The sequence below is a fragment of the Silurus meridionalis genome, chromosome 27, assembly GCF_014805685.1.
Source record: "Silurus meridionalis isolate SWU-2019-XX chromosome 27, ASM1480568v1, whole genome shotgun sequence".
Lineage (NCBI taxonomy): Eukaryota > Metazoa > Chordata > Actinopteri > Siluriformes > Siluridae > Silurus > Silurus meridionalis.
In genome coordinates this window covers 15,196,319-15,212,701 of record NC_060910.1, presented here as the reverse complement: position 1 = coordinate 15,212,701, position 16,383 = coordinate 15,196,319, and the positions used below count along the sequence as shown (strand labels likewise).

Below are 16,383 nucleotides of genomic sequence, written 5' to 3'. Positions count from 1 at the left end.
TACGGCTGTGTCAGTTGTACAGTCCTAAGATGTTTTATTCCTCTTCTTCTATAGTTTTGTTTTACCAGTGTGAAAAATAGGCATTTCATTTTAATTTTTAAACGTATTATTATTATTGAATAAAATCTTGAAGAACTACCAAATTGAAATTTCGTCACACGAGGACTTTATCAAGGCACAATCAAATATTGGTTTTTCATTGAACAGAAAAAAGGAAAGTTGATTGGCTAAACAAATTAAATAATCGTGCATCTGAGTCATCCTCACCCCAGTCTACCGTCTCTTCTCCTTCTGGTGTTTACAGAAAAAAAACACAGGCACATCGAGACGCCTTTTTTTCCAAACAAAAAGATAGACGCGTTTAAAAACGTGTTAATGTGGACATGACCAGAGAAACCTAGGAAAAATCCCTAGACTTCTTCCAGAAAAGTGATGTACATTTTCTCCTACAGAATGTGCACATTTTCTGTGACTCAAAGCTTTAATAAAAACGTGATTTTTAAAAAAAAAAATTTCATTCTTTTTTTATGTTTGTTTACACTGAAAGGCCCACGGTGAAAATACTATTTCCCAATGGCGCATGGAGTTCGATCAGAGGACGCTGTCGCTCTCCAATGTTCTGGATTCAACATTAATGCCAGGTAACGGTCTTCACATCATTACAAGCATGTAGCTTGTTCCGGAACACCATAGAAATCATGTGTTTTTTTTCGTCTTCTCAGGCGTGCGGAAAGTTCAGGCGGTGGACAATTTGATGTATGTGCTCAACGAAGAGGTGAGAAACATCATATTCTATATTTTGAGTTACACTCGGACAAAAAGAGCTCTCAAGGAACCCCCAAAAAAACACCTGTATCTGAGAACCCGTCATGTTTTTCTGTTTGCGCGCCGCATTCAGGACATGCTGAGTTTGTGGGACACTCGGTCGCTGGTCATGCTGTCCTGCTGGCCCGATCTCCACATCCTCGACTTCCTCCTGATCGCAGAAGGAGACTCAGCGTCCATCGGGACGTAAGTCTTCTCTCGTTTCCATCAGCTTAATGTGCTGATCTGAATCTTTACTGAATCTCATTTTGTATTTGGTCACATGACTCCAGGCAAGAGGGAACCTGCACGAAGATCATGACTTTAACTGCAGCCGAGACTAAGGTGCGTCATCCATCGCTTTCTCTCCTCCTCCTCACTGTTCTTATCAATCGCTTCCCACACAACTCATTTTGGATCCGAATTCTGTGAAGCTATTAGATTTTTTTATTTTTTTGTGCACTTTTTTGCTAAGAATTTGAAAGACCTATAATCCCTTCATACGTTAGCCTCATCTGAGGAAGCTCCTGGTTCAATCCCTTCCTTCTATGGAGGTTCTCTACTCGCTCGAGGTCTCGGCCGTGTCGTCGCTGGTGCAGAACGCCATCAGTGTGGTATGTCTATCAAAAAAAATAAATAAATATATATATATATATATATATATATATATATATATATATATATATATATATATATATATATATAATTATAATACAGGTTTACATGATAAAGTGTAATAGAGATTTATGTTCTAATTGTTTTTTTTTTTCCTTTATGAAATCAGGATGCCATCTATTTGCTGGAAGCGATTTCCGATCAGTCAGCAAGGTGACCTCGAAACCCTGTTTCACATACCGTATTTTTCGGACTATAAGACGCTACTTTTTTCCTACGTTTTGAACCCCGCGGCTTAAACAACGAAGCGGCTAATTTATGAGTTTTTCCTGAGTTTTTCCCGGTTTCACAAACTTCAAGCCAAACACTGATCCACATAACATTAGACCAATGAAATTTCCGAACGGAAACAAAAAAACACACCTCACCTGTGTTCTGAGCTGCACAGCATCAGGAGAAAAAAACGTTTTTTTAAACGCATGACGATACCAAAAGATAAACTCCCGAGATAAATAGTTGTGAAAGGAAGGAGGAAGACAGTGAACAATGACTTTCTTGGTAGGCTACTGTTTAGATACAAGCCGTTGTAGCGCGTTGAGTCTGGGTGAAGGGAGAGCTCGCTAACTCCAGTTACAACAGAAATCATATAAGCACAGACAGGTTTCCAAAACTTGTGCTGTTTTTTTTTTTTCTTGGCAACAGCGTTACGAATTAGTCAAAGAAACTTGAGCATCAGAAAAGAAATGAGCATCAGAAAATAATGACATAATCCTCAGTCTTGCACACATGCAGTAATAGTGGAAAATGCGGCGGCAGGCTATTCCCAAAATGCCGCTCTGCTCTTAAAGGAAGCGCAACATATTTCACCCGTTACACCAGGGGTGTCAAACTCAGGCCCAAGGGCCAGATTTGGTGTAATTATATTTGGCCCGTGAGATCATATCAAATGTGTATTAGAGCTGGGCCGCCAGTGTATAGCGCATACACCGCTAATACTACAAATCCCAGAATGCTTTGTTAGTGCGTTGGCGCGTCAGTCGAGACTGCTGAAAAACTCTGCGTACTCAGTGCTGAATTTACCGACTTTGAAGCCCAGAAATGCAGATTTGAACTGCTCAGTAATCCGTTCGTGGTTGACATGGAAATCGCACCAACCAACCTCCAAATGGATCTGATTGAACTCCAGTGTAGAGACACGATCAAGTCAATGTACGACTCTGTGTGTGCTGCACAGTTTCCATGTTTCCTCCCCGACACACTGCTCCAACTCCGTGCCAATGTGCATAGATGTCTGGGTTTAGGCTCTGAGCTGAGGAAATCCTCAGGTGTGAGGATTTCCTCAGCTCAGAGCCTAAACCCAGACATCTATGCACATTGGCTTGAATGTGCATCAGAGTAAATCAGAGTGTAGAAACTGAGCTTGAATGAATGTCTTTATGCACTTTTTCTTCTCCAAGGCATGGACTGGTAATAGTTGAAAAATTGCTTTTTTTTTTTAATTGAAGGAAATTATTATTATTATTTTTGGTTTTGTTGTTGCCCTGTGAAAAAAGATTTCCATTAAAAAGGAATCAGGTCTATAGATAGAGAGAGAGAGACAGACATAATACCGAAACGAATACCACTGATTTGTGTTTTATTTCAAATTTAATTTCTCGTGTGTTTATAATATTAAACTTTGGTTGTTCCAGATTCAATATGTATGCAAAACCTAAGTTTGTTTCCATATGAAAAGGTTCAACATTACACATCTAGAGAGACGGAAAACATGCACAATTGCAGTCAAATATTCAATAAATATTGAGTTTGGCCCGCGATTTCATCCCAGTTTTTAATTTTCGCCCACTGTGAATTTGAGTTTGACACCCCTGCGTTACACCGTGTAACAGACACTGTCGTTAAAGCCTGTGTAAAGTTCATTAGTATCAGTGTAGACACCTGATTATTTAAATTTGGAGTTTGTTTAGATTTTACAGTGTAACAGTTTCTTCTGAATGTATTTATTGATCCCTTTTTGTGCGTGTGTCCGTACGAAGCAGTTCTGAGGGATCAGCCTTGGGTTTAGTCCTGAGATGCTTCTCCGAGGCTCTTCCTGAGAACAGGTATAATTATATACTTAAATAAAAAATGTTTTTTACCTGTTTAATTTAGACTTTTCTTTTTCAACAGTACAAATTCAAAGTCCACTTTTATTCCTTTTATCTGCAGATTGAATAGACTTCTCTACAAGCACAAGTTTGAAGAAGCGGAGAAGTTCGCGATCGCCTTCGAGCTTGATGTTGAGGTAAAAAAATTATAATAAGCGTTCGTTTTAAAGTCCTTTTGACTCCCGGGGGGGACGGAGGGGACATGTCCCCAAAAAAAAATTATAAAAAAAAATCGCACTATTATATGAAAAATATATGTATGTATACCTAAAATAATTGTGTAAGTAGAAAAAAAAATGCGTTTAGAAACAGTTGAGTTCCCCCTCCCCTTCCTCACAGTGGTTTGACCCACTGCCTGCGTTCCCAGTTTATCTCACCTTCTCTACACACACGAGTCAGGTGTGTGTTCATCTCACCTTCTCTACACACACGAGTCAGGTGTGTTCATCTCACCTTCTACACACACGAGTCAGGTGTGTGTTCATCTCACCTTCTCTACACACACACGAGTCAGGTGTGTGTTCATCTCTACACACACTAGTCAGGTGTGTGTTCATCTCACCTTCTCTACACACACGAGTCAGGTGTGTGTTCATCTCACCTTCTCTACACACACGAGTCAGGTGTGTGTTCATCTCACCTTCTCTACACACTCGAGTCAGGTGTGTGTTCATCTCTACACACACGAGTCAGGTGTGTGTTCATCTCACCTTCTCTACACACTCGAGTCAGGTGTGTGTTCATCTCTACACACACACAGTCAGGTGTGTGTTCATCTCACCTTCTCTACACACACGAGTCAGGTGTGTGTTCATCTCACCTTCTCTACACACACGAGTCAGGTGTGTGTTCATCTCACCTTCTCTACACACACGAGTCAGGTGTGTTCATCTCACCTTCTACACACACGAGTCAGGTGTGTGTTCATCTCACCTTCTCTACACACACGAGTCAGGTGTGTGTTCATCTCACCTTCTCTACACACAGGTCAGGTGTGTGTTCATCTCACCTTCTCTACACACACGAGTCAGGTGTGTGTTCATCTCTACACACACGAGTCAGGTGTGTGTTCATCTCACCTACTCTACACACACGAGTCAGGTGTGTGTTCATCTCACCTACTCTACACACACGAGTCAGGTGTGTGTTCATCTCACCTACTCTACACACACACGAGTCAGGTGTGTGTTCATCTCACCTTCTCTACACACACGAGTCAGGTGTGTGTTCATCTCACCTTCTCTACACACTCGAGTCAGGTGTGTGTCTGCACCTCAATTAATGTTCAACTCCATTAACTAGGTGATTTTATTCACTTTAAATAAAGCGATTTTCTTTAATGTAGTTGATGCAGATTCATTCATAAATAAGTTGCGGGTGAAATGCTGATTAGCATGTAATTCTCCATGAATCTGCTCTATTATTGAATAAAATATGAGTTATCTGGTGAACGTTAGCTTGTTTACAGTAGCTTGTAGCATAGTGCACTGACACTAACACACCAAAGCCGTTTCCCTATGCAGTGTTTTATTTGGGGCGACTTGGTATAATGTTAATTTAACATTAACACACAATTAGCATATTGTTTATCTGTGCATTTACTAAATAAGCACTGTGCTACATTCCAAATGACCCCACTGTATTTTTATAATCAGTTTCTATTCTGTTCTTAAGTGTCTTAATTCATTTTAAATACAATTTTAAACCTTTTTTTAATTCCTTGTTTTTATTGTTGTGATTTTTTTTATGATAGTATTTCTTTCTTTATGTAACGCACTTCGAATTATCATTGTAATTGACGCAGTCTTCATGCTACAATAATAATGCCCCGCCCCCTCAGTTTATGACAGACACCTCGGATCTATCCTGAGAATTGCCACAACAAAACTTACTCCAGACTTTGATGAACTGGCAAAATAAGTTCAACAACACTGTTCCTACTGAAACTGAACTTGGGTTTTTCTGCTGTGTTTATTGATGCACTGGCAAAAAAAAAAGATCAACAAATTGTTCATCTTTTGGCACTTGATGAAAATGAATTTGCCAAATATCTATCTATCTATCTATCTATCTATCTATCTATCTATCTATCTATCTATCTATCTATCTATCTATATATATATATATATATATATATATATATATAGAATATAGCAGTGTGTGTGTGTGTATATATATATATATATATATATATATATATATATATATATATATATATATATATATATATATATATATATATATATATAAAACCAGCCCCTCTGTCAAATTTTTGAACCCATTGTGGCCCGTGAGTCAAAAAATTTGCCCATCCCTGGTTTAGATACAAGCTGTTGTAATGCGTTGAGTCTGGGTGAAGGGAGAGCTCGCTAACTCCAGTTGCAACAGAAATCATATAAGCACAGTAAAATTCTTATACAAGGGTGCGCTTTATAGTCTGGAAATTACGGTATATTCTTTTTAGCTCTTTGAAACATTGTGACAAAAGAATGTGCTCATTTCATATCCACTTTTTAGAGTGTTTACAAACAGCTACGTTTTCTCAGTGTGGACAGGCGCCTGTAAAGCTGTCTGTCTGTCTGTGTGTGTAGGGACAAACTGAGTGTCCATTGTTCAAAGCGCAAAAAAATAAAATGTTATATAGTTAAAAAAATTCAGGTTATATTTCACGAGGACCTTTTCGGTGTTCGTCAGAAAAAATAAGGGTAAAATGACTCCGATCTGAATGATTAAAATCACTTACTCCAACATAGACATTTAGACTGCTAGAGCTGCTCTGTGACGGCTTTATTTTGTTATATATGTGTGATTGCAGTTACCATATACTAAAATGCTCAAAGGATGGTGGTCGTAACCCAAAATGAAACCGGCAACTCTGCGATTTTGAACCCGTATCGTGATTAACGCTGACGTTATTCCGAACGCGGTCTCTGATGTTCTCACAGTTATCCCAGAGATACTGCCTAGTGTGTGGATTCAGTGTGATCTTTTTGAACACAGAAATTTAAGTTGTTCTTTGTTCTCCACTTCTGTTTCTAGCTGGTGTATAAGGTGAAGTTGGACTTCGTGATGGAGAAACTGGCTTTAGTGTCCCTCAACGATCAAGCTGATGAAGTGGGAACAAAGCTTGTTGAAGAAGCCAAAACCAACCTGATGAAGATTATGGTACTATCATACTAAACAACACATTTTATTTAATGCATACGTGGTATTTCCCCCCCTAAACAAGATCATTAGCCCAGTATTGCATTTACTACACTGTATGGAAAAAAGTATTGGGACACCCGACTTTTCCTCCCATATGTGGTTCTTTGGCATGCTGTTACCTCAAAGACAGAGGCACACAATTGTACAGGACTTGTACAACAGGATGTGTAGCATGAAATATTCCTTTCACTTAAACTAGAGGTTTTGAATAAAAATTTTGTTCACATTTGTGCTAAATGAAGAAAATATGAATGCATATATAATGCATATTGAGAAAAATAAAAAAAACATTCAAACTGAAACAAAAATTAACACTGCAATTAAATAAAAACCTTCAAAAATTAATACAAAAAAGACACTTTAAATAAACAGCATGCAGCATCAGTGATTCGCCTCTAGAGGCCACTATTGTACTGTCTAACGCAACCCGGAAAAACTATTTATGCATATAGTTCCAACAAACATTAATTGGCAAAATCAATTAATCAGTCAACCTCTAGATAAAGAGACAGTATAATAAACATGCATTGAAAATAACGTTTTCTTATACTTATTTATCACATAAAGAAAACATCAAATGCAAGAGACGCCAATAATTAGTCTGTTTTTAGACAACAGTGAACCTCAGCGCAGACGGGTACAAATGTTTATACGTGTTCTATACAGTTGATATATTTTATAACGCATATATTGCCTTCCAGGATGAGCAGTATGTGGTGCAGTACTGCCTGAATGCTTTCTGGCCCACACTCACTACTGCTGAGGAGATGCTGAACTACGCCGCCAGTCGCTTCCCGTCATCCCAAATCCAGTCAGCTCTGGGCAAACTCGCCACCTTCTGCAGCCTCTACGGTTCCGACAAATTTAAGTATGTTTTGTTATATGTTAAATATTGTATATGTAGAAAGTACATCTTCTTTAAATTTGATGGTTGAACGTATTAACGTAAGTATTTGCTGCATTAAGAGGTGGTCAGGTGCCACTAATTAATTGCTCCTGATTAACTGATCATTAGCACGAGTGACCACCTCTATAAAGTGTTTTCACACTTTGCTGGTCTGGAGCCTTCAGGTGTTTTTCAACACAACACCAAAGAGAAAAGACTACAGTAATGATCTTAAAGAATCTATTTTTGCTGCTTATCAATCTGGGACGTGGTTATAATTTCAATAATGCATTTCCAAACAAGTATTCACAATCTTTCACTTTCATCATCAGCAGTTTATCATAGTTGCCAGTCTTCCTAGGAGTGGACATCCCAGCAAATTCACCCCCAAAAAACACCTCAAGATGTAAATGTTCATGTCAGGACTTTTAGAAAAAAAAGACTGATTATACAGTGCCTTGCGAAAGTATTCGGCCCCCTTGAACTTTGAGCCCTTTTGCCACATTCAGGCTCCAAACATAAAGATATGAAACTGTAATTTTTTGTGAAGAATCAACAACAAGTGGGACACAATCATGAAGTGGAACGAAATTCATTGGATATTTCAAACTTTTTTAACAAATAAAAACCTGAAAAATTGGGCGTGCAAAATTATTCAGCCCCTTTACTTTCAGTGCAGCAAACTCTCTCCAGAAGTTCAGTGAGGATCTCTGAATGATCCAATGTTGACCTAAATGACTAATGATGATAAATAGAATCCACCTGTGTGTAATCAAGTTTCCGTATAAATGCACCTGCACTGTGATAGTCTCAGAGGTCCGTTTAAAGCGCAGAGAGCATCATGAAGTACAAGGAACACACCAGGCAGGTCCGAGATACTGTTGTGGAGAAGATTAAAGCCGGATTTGGATACAAAAAGATTTCCCAAGCTTTAAACATCCCAAGGAGCACTGTGCAAGCGATAATATTGAAATGGAAGGAGTATCAGACCACTGCAAATCTACCAAGACCCGGCCGTCCCTCTAAACTTTCAGCTCATACAAGGAGAAGACTGATCAGAGATGCAGCCAAGAGGCCCATGATCACTTTGGATGAACTGCAGAGATCTACAGCTGAGGTGGGAGACTCTGTCCATAGGACAACAATCAGTCGTATACTGCACAAATCTGGCCTTTATGGAAGAGTGGCAAGAAGAAAGCCATTTCTTAAAGATATCCATAAAAAGTGTCGTTTAAAGTTTGCCACAAGCCACCTGGGAGACACACCAAACATGTGGAAGAAGGTGCTCTGGTCAGATGAAACCAAAATCTAACTTTTTAGCAACAATGCAAAACGTTATGTTTGGCGTAAAAGCAACACAGCTCATCACCCTGAACACACCATCCCCACTGTCAAACATTGTGGTGGCAGCATCATGGTTTGGGCCTGCTTTTCTTTAGCAGGGACAGGGAAGATGGTTAAAATTGATGGGAAGATGGATGGAGCCAAATACAGGACCATTTTGGTAGAAAACCTGATGGAGTCTGCAAAAGACCTGAGACTTGGACGGAGATTTGTCTTCCAACAAGACAATGATCCAAAACATAAAGCAAAATCTACAATGGAATGGTTCACAAATAAACATATCCAGGTGTTAGAATGGCCAAGTCAAAGTCCAGACCTAAATTCAATCGAGAATCTGTGGAAAGAACTGAAAACTGCTGTTCACAAATGCTCTCAATCCAACCTCACTGAGTTCGAGCTGTTTTGCATGGAGGAATGGGCAAAAATTTCAGTCTCTCGATGTGCAAAACTGATAGAGACATACCCCAAGCCACTTACAGCTGTAATCGCAGCAAAAGGGGGTGCTACAAAGTATTAACTTAAGGGGGCTGAATAATTTTGCACTCCCAATTTTTCAGTTTTTTATTTGTTAAAGTTTGAAATATCCAATAAATTTCGTTCCACTTCATGATTGTGTCCCACTTGTTGTTGATTCTTCACAAAAAATTACAGTTTTATATCTTTATGTTTGAAGCCTGAAATGTGGCAAAAGGTCGCAAAGTTCAAGGGGGCCGAATACTTTCGCAAGGCACTGTATATAATTTATTTGGAAGGGTTGCCAGAAAAAGCTGCTTGGCAGCATGGCTTCTGGAACAATGTTCTTCAGACAGACGAGTCCAGAGTGGTGATGTTTGGCCATAATGTGCATTACATTGTTTGGCGAAACAAAGAACATCAAAAACTCATACAACTGTAAAGCATGGTGGTGGAGGGGGGATGATTTGGATGATTTGCTTTGCAGAATCTGGGAATCTTGCAGTGATTTGTCCATCAACTCTTCTGTATATTAAAATATTCTAGAGTCGAAAGCTTTGCCAAAATTGGGTCATTTATCAAAAACAGTGATTCCAAACACACCAGCAAGTCTACAACAGTGACTGGAAAAGCACAGAATCAAGGTCCAGTTGAAGTCCAGACCTCAACCTGATCGAACGATTATTGCAGGACTTCAAGAGATCAGGTCATTGTTATGAAAGGTGGTTCTACATGAAATTGAATCATGAGGTGTATTTTCACACCTGGTTTGTCCATGGTTTTGGATTTATTTTTGTAATTGCTCAGTGTAATATATCATGTGGTGGTTTTCATCTGAGGTTGTATTCACCTTATTCTAAAACCTCATAAATATCCCGATACATCATATATCCTGATACATTTAGCTATCAACTTTCTATTTAACACAACCGTTCCTCTAAATATGTCAAGGACTGATATGAGATTTTCTGATCCCTAATCTGCATGTTGTGTGCGCAGTGGCGTGTCCTGGATCGAGTTCCTGAACAGCAGAGATTACCTGAAAGAGATACTCGCATTTCTAAGAATGGGGAACCTCAGCAAGGCGCAGTACCTGTGGCTCAGACATGAGGTGCATCCACACACACACAATCCACAAGATTCTACTTATATTAATGTCAGCTTGAGTCACTGAAATGGATTGTGGTTAAAAATAATAATAATAATAATGATATACTGGTGTAATACAGCACTGAGAAACATAATGTAATAATTAGGTATATTTAATTATTATTTCTAAATCTATAGTGACATTTTTAATAAAATGAACGCGTTTTCTGAAAGCAAAATACAGTGGAACCTCGGAGCTCGCGAGGGTTAGGGACCAAGACCGGTCGCGAGTTCCGAATTTTCGCGACCTTTTGATACGCCTCTTCCAACCCAGTAAAAACCCAAAGAACACTACGAAATCGATTTAAATGAGTAAATAACACTATTTCACTCCATAACACTTAATTATTAGACAATTTTAACAATACTTTATGTAAATTAACAGCAATTACAATGCTTATTTAAAAAAAAATAAAGTACAGGTACAGTAAAGTATGCAGTAGAGAAGTACAGAAAATACAGAACAATACAGTACAGAAAATACAGTAATGGGTACTCACTTTATATAGTATGCTGAAGTGTGTCTGATTATGATAAGTTATGCTGTGCAATACGATGAAGATGAAGATGAATGTTTCTGTATTGCACAGCAAATTGGAAGATTTAATAATCTTCTAAGGGTGGAGGCTCATCCACTTCTGCTTCGAGAGCCTTATCTTCCTCCATTAATATTTCCACTTGTGCTTGGGCTGGTTCCTGAGCTGCCTTTTTTATGGGGCTGAAGAACATGGTAATGGGTAATTGCTGTCTGTTTTTCTCAGACAGCAATTCTCTATATGGTAAAAAGACACTGTCTAACCCATTTCCGAACTGCAGTGACCTAACCATGTTTGCATCACGATCTTGAAATTGTTGTTTCAAAGCAGCAAGTGTACGAGCTGCTTCTGCTAACATTTCTATGGTAAGGCCCTCATCTTCTTCTGGTTCTTTTTCTTCTCCCTCATCCTCCTCTTCCTCGCTGGCAGATTTTGTAAGCTCGAGGAGTTCCTCTTCAGTCAGTGTTTCTGAATGGACTTCAATCAGCTCTTCATCTTCCTCCGTTGTCATGTCAGTGAAGCCTTCACCTCCCAACAATTTTCCAAGCCTCACTGCATTTTGTACAGCATTAGACTGAATATCTTCTGGAGAGAAGCCTTTGTGATCATTCACAAACATAGGCAGTATTGAAGAGATGTTGAAGAGAATTTCTTGTATAAAGTGCCTTGAAGGCACGGATAACCCATTGATCCATGGGCTGCAGAAGTGAGGTGGTGATGGGAGGCAGAAACTCTATTTGAACGCCTTTGTACTTCAAGTCCACTGCGTGACCACCAGCATTGTCCATGATTAATAAGACTTTGAACTCCATTCCCAAATCATGTAGGTGTGTGCGTGCTTCAGGAATGAAACACTGATGAAACCAGTTTGATATTAATGTCTTCGTTATCCATGCTTTTGGATGTGACATCCAGAAGACAGGCAACAAATTTTTATTTTAATTTTTTAAGGCCCGTGGAATAGCAGACTTATATATGAAGCCGGGTTTTATCATATGCCCAGCTGCATTGCCACACATGATTAAAGTCACTCTGTCTTTTTGCGCTTTAAATCCTGGAGCCTTTAATTCATCTTTCATGATATAAGTTCTGGATGGCATTTTTTTCCAGAACAAGCCTGTCTCATCCATATTGAAAATTTGTTCTGGGTGGTATCCATTTTCTTCTATAATTTTCTGAAGCGTTGCTGGATATTTCTCTGCCGCTTCGATATCAGCAGATGCCGCTTCACCGTGCAATCGAACGCTTTTCATCTGAAATCTTTCTAAGAAGCGCTGTAGCCATCCTCTGCTTGCATGAAAGTCCTGTTGCTGTGATGTTCCTGCTTGGGGTTCGCTTGAAGTGCTTGCTCTCTCTTCTGCTTCACTTTGGATTTTATTAAATAAAGACAGAGCCTTCTCACGTATGATATTACCATCGAGCATGACTTTTTTTTTTTCCGAGCGTAGTCGATCCACAGAGACAAAGCACTTTCCATCTTGATAATATTTCTATCTCTCACTTTCGTTGCATATGCCTGCCGTATTTCACTCTCTTTCTTTTTTATTGATCTTATTGTGCTTTCGTTAACACCAAAACGCTTTCCAACCGCACTATTCGACATTCCTCCACGAAGCATGTCCAAAACTTCAACTTTTTGAAGGTTCATTACAGACACCGAACGCTTTTTTTTCTCTCCACCACTTGGTGATGATGATGGACGTTTAGGGGCCATTGTATTTATTGTTCAATCCACACAACGGATACAGGTACAGTACGTCTGGGCGCTAGCGAATGAATAGAATCTCAATGCCTTTGTTCCGAGGGAAACGAAGATGCCGTGATGCTATTGGCTTAGGCATTCGTATTCGGTTCGCGATTGGTCGAAAGAATGTGAACGTGAAATGGTTCTTTTTTGTTGAAGACAATGCTAATTTATTTGTCATACAGTACTGTATATGTTATATTTTATAGTTTAAATGAATAATACATAATATAGTTTTAAAGCATTTTTTAGACAATTTTATTGAGATAAACCTTGATTAGAAATGTTAAAACTAGCGTTTTGAGCAGCTCGCAGTTGCTCACGAGCCGATCTGAATGAAAGTCACGAGCACGCGAGGTCGCGAGCGCTGAGGCCGCGAGCTCCGAGGTTCCACTGTAAAGCCAAATTATGCATGTTTATAAGGGACGTATAAAAAAAAAAAGAGAGAAACTAATCCAGTTATAGCACAAAAGTATTGGGACACCTGACTTGCCAAACTGTAACCACAAAGTTGGAGGCACACATTTGTACTGAGCTGTAAGACCCATACTGTTGATCTGGAGTCGATCCCCCCTACATCTGACTTTACTTTATCATCTTCTCGGAAGAGTGGAGCTTGTTCTAACAACAAATGGGTACTAAATGGTAAATGATGTGCAGAACATGCACATACCAATCTTCTGCTCAGGTGTCCACAAAGTTTTGTCCATCCAGTTACAGCTTTGTGTATTTTCGGTGTTTACGTCGACTAATGCAAAGATTTCATTTCTCTTTTCAGGCTGAGTTTGCAGGAGAGTTCGGTGAGAAATCCATGCAGGCGTTGTTGAGCTCCATCTCATCAGACATCCCGTCTCTGGAGCTGTGTATCTGGTTGAGGGGGGTGGTGGTGCCCTTCATGTGGAGAGTGTTACCTAAAGGCCAGGTATGATGCATGATGTGACATACCGTGAATTTGATGACCCCTTAAAAAAAGGGTGCATCGGAAACCAGTCCCAGCGCATCGTTTTCAACACATTTGCATCAGTAAAAAATGATCTATTAACATACATTTATTATTTGACGCACAGTAATTATATTATTTAGAAAGTGAGCGATAATTTTTGACCAGTATTTGATGTGCAGATCGATTTCTCCTCGCTTCTCGGGCGCGTTCTCTTATCTTGTGACGCATCACAACACTACTGAGACCGAGGCGTGTCCCGAGAATCACATAGAATACAGATTTACATGGCAGAGGTAGAGCTGCGTCTTCCTGGAGACAGAACATGAAAAGAACGTGTCCTCTGTAATAGGGAAACATTATAAAAACGTTTGAGTGCCGCACGTTAACCCGAGGTGCGTGTTCACAGAGAATCCTGGCCAAATGGTTGGAGCTGCGAGCGAGAGATCTGGAGCTAACGGAGAAGGTAGGAATTTAATCCACATCACACAGCGTGGACGTGTTAATTAGCATTTTTATTCAGTGTAGTTAAACCTTATGGTCAGACTGTTGTTTTTTTTTCTTCTTTCAGCACGGCTGGCCTCAGAACGGTCTGATGCTCGCTGAACTCGGACTGCCATCCTTCTGGATGTCCACAAATCTGGTGCATCCATTTATTTATTTTTTTAGAGCGTAAGGTTTGAATCAAATAGACATGCTTGAATGATCCAGGTCCTCTGACATGAACCTCATTGAGTATTTACAGTATTATAGCCTGTAATCGTGAAGAAGAACATGGCAGCTGGAAAAATAAGGGCTTTGTTGGGCTGTTCTCGTTTACAGGTTGAGGACTATAACACAGAAGAGGTGGAGCATCTAAAGTCATTAGTGGCAAATCTACACCAACTCTGTGACCTGTACACCAAATACAACTGTCGCCTCTCACTGTCTGACTTCGAGATGGTATGTGAGCAAAGTATTGCTATTATATAGTACACTATTATTTCTGGTCACCCCCCCTCCTTTGGGGTACATACTAAACCACAGGTGCACAACCCTGGTCCCAGAGGTACCCCCTGTCCCACAGTTCCTACAGGTCCTACAGTGTTTTCCCTGCTTGAGTCAGTTTGATGGTTAATGAATAGAATCAGTATGAAGACTGTACAGGACAGTTAGTACTACAGGACCAGGTTTGGGAATTGAACACTAAAGAGTGTGTGTGCTGGTGTTTGTTTAAAGAATTTTTTTTATTAGTTCCCCCCCCCCAGTGTGATCATGTCTATGAACTTTATATCAAAAAGGCAGATATTTTTGGTACAACCCAAAACTAGTTTAATAAAAATTAAATTAAATTAAAATTAAAAAAAGACCGCACTTGATCCGCGAATCTTAAAAATTCATCTTTTCTTCACTTCAAATATAGAAAACATCAAATGTTGAAACTGAGGAAAGGGAGCATTTTAAGAAAAAAAGAAAATTGTCATTTTTAATTGAATTTTCCAACTGATTAATGAAACGAATGACATGAATAACAGTCAGAAGTAAAGAACAACTAGCGCTCTCAAATATCAGCACACTATATGTATATAGCTGTACTGTATATTGGGTTGCCAGATTTAAACCTGTAAGCCAATACATAAACATATTTCTTTTTCACACGAATGAACATATCGTTTGTTGTTTGCGTGTACGAATGTACACACGTAATTGCATGTATTTTGTAGGGAAGCACTCGCAGCATGGCGTTTCTCATGCTGGATAAAGTGCTCGCCCCGGAGCTGATTGCAGGGGTGGTTGAGAGCAGCGTGAGTCCGTACGCCCTGGAGCACAGACTGGACCTCGATCGCGTCCTGCTAGACTACATTAAGGTCCTTTCATTCTCTTTCTTATATCCCTATGGAATATGGAATTAGCTTTCTATATACTGGAAATACTGTTTTAATTGTTTGCTATGCTGTTTTCAGGACTTGCTGGATTGCTGCAGTTCTCAGACTACGTCTCTGTTCACTGAGTGGGAGGCCAAAGCAGTGGCTCTGGTTCACTGTATGATTGACATTGATGTAAGACAGGAGAACATTTCTCTAAGCCACAGACCGCTGTAACATTCTACTCTTTATACATATCAAAATGTAAAAATGGTGCCATAGTCACGGATTGGGCTGCAACCAAACACTTTTTTATTTTATTTTCTTATGAATTTTTTATCCACACTCTATGGACAAAAGTCGCCTGACCATAATATTGGTCTTTGCTTCTTTTTTTTAACATCTTATTTCCACATTTAGTTTCTGTTTCATTGTTATAATATATCTATATATAATTTATCTGGAAAGAGATGCAGATTTGTTTCCGGAACCTTTTGCAAATGTTAAAATGGAATTTATGGGAATTAATTTGAAATTTGTTGGAAATATAAATCAACTGTATCGTGCATAAACATTTAAAAAAACACAAAACATTTTTTACTTTGTTAGTATAATTTTGTTGCACAATATCTCACACACAGCACAAAGAAATAGAAACATTACATTTATGTCTGTCATTTTATGTCAATACTCGCCAAGATGGACATTTCTTTT

At 39.2% G+C, this 16,383-nt stretch overlaps 1 protein-coding gene across 3 annotated transcripts in view; it reads left to right on the top strand.

Annotated features, from left to right (window-relative positions):
- Positions 1 to 16,383, top strand: part of kntc1 (kinetochore associated 1) — a 46,887-nt gene that overhangs the window by 4,115 nt on the left and 26,389 nt on the right. For 2 of the 3 annotated variants that reach the window (XM_046842006.1, XM_046842009.1), the window contains 17 exons: positions 548 to 641; positions 723 to 775; positions 899 to 1,011; positions 1,098 to 1,149; positions 1,314 to 1,418; positions 1,589 to 1,632; positions 3,456 to 3,521; positions 3,628 to 3,703; positions 6,606 to 6,731; positions 7,475 to 7,641; positions 10,456 to 10,567; positions 13,664 to 13,807; positions 14,235 to 14,291; positions 14,397 to 14,468; positions 14,648 to 14,767; positions 15,529 to 15,672; positions 15,769 to 15,864. In XM_046842006.1, coding sequence (XP_046697962.1) covers positions 548 to 641; positions 723 to 775; positions 899 to 1,011; positions 1,098 to 1,149; positions 1,314 to 1,418; positions 1,589 to 1,632; positions 3,456 to 3,521; positions 3,628 to 3,703; positions 6,606 to 6,731; positions 7,475 to 7,641; positions 10,456 to 10,567; positions 13,664 to 13,807; positions 14,235 to 14,291; positions 14,397 to 14,468; positions 14,648 to 14,767; positions 15,529 to 15,672; positions 15,769 to 15,864 — 1,641 coding nt within the window. The remainder of the gene's footprint in view (positions 1 to 547; positions 642 to 722; positions 776 to 898; positions 1,012 to 1,097; positions 1,150 to 1,313; positions 1,419 to 1,588; positions 1,633 to 3,455; positions 3,522 to 3,627; positions 3,704 to 6,605; positions 6,732 to 7,474; positions 7,642 to 10,455; positions 10,568 to 13,663; positions 13,808 to 14,234; positions 14,292 to 14,396; positions 14,469 to 14,647; positions 14,768 to 15,528; positions 15,673 to 15,768; positions 15,865 to 16,383) is intronic. The other variant, XM_046842008.1, reaches the window with a different exon arrangement.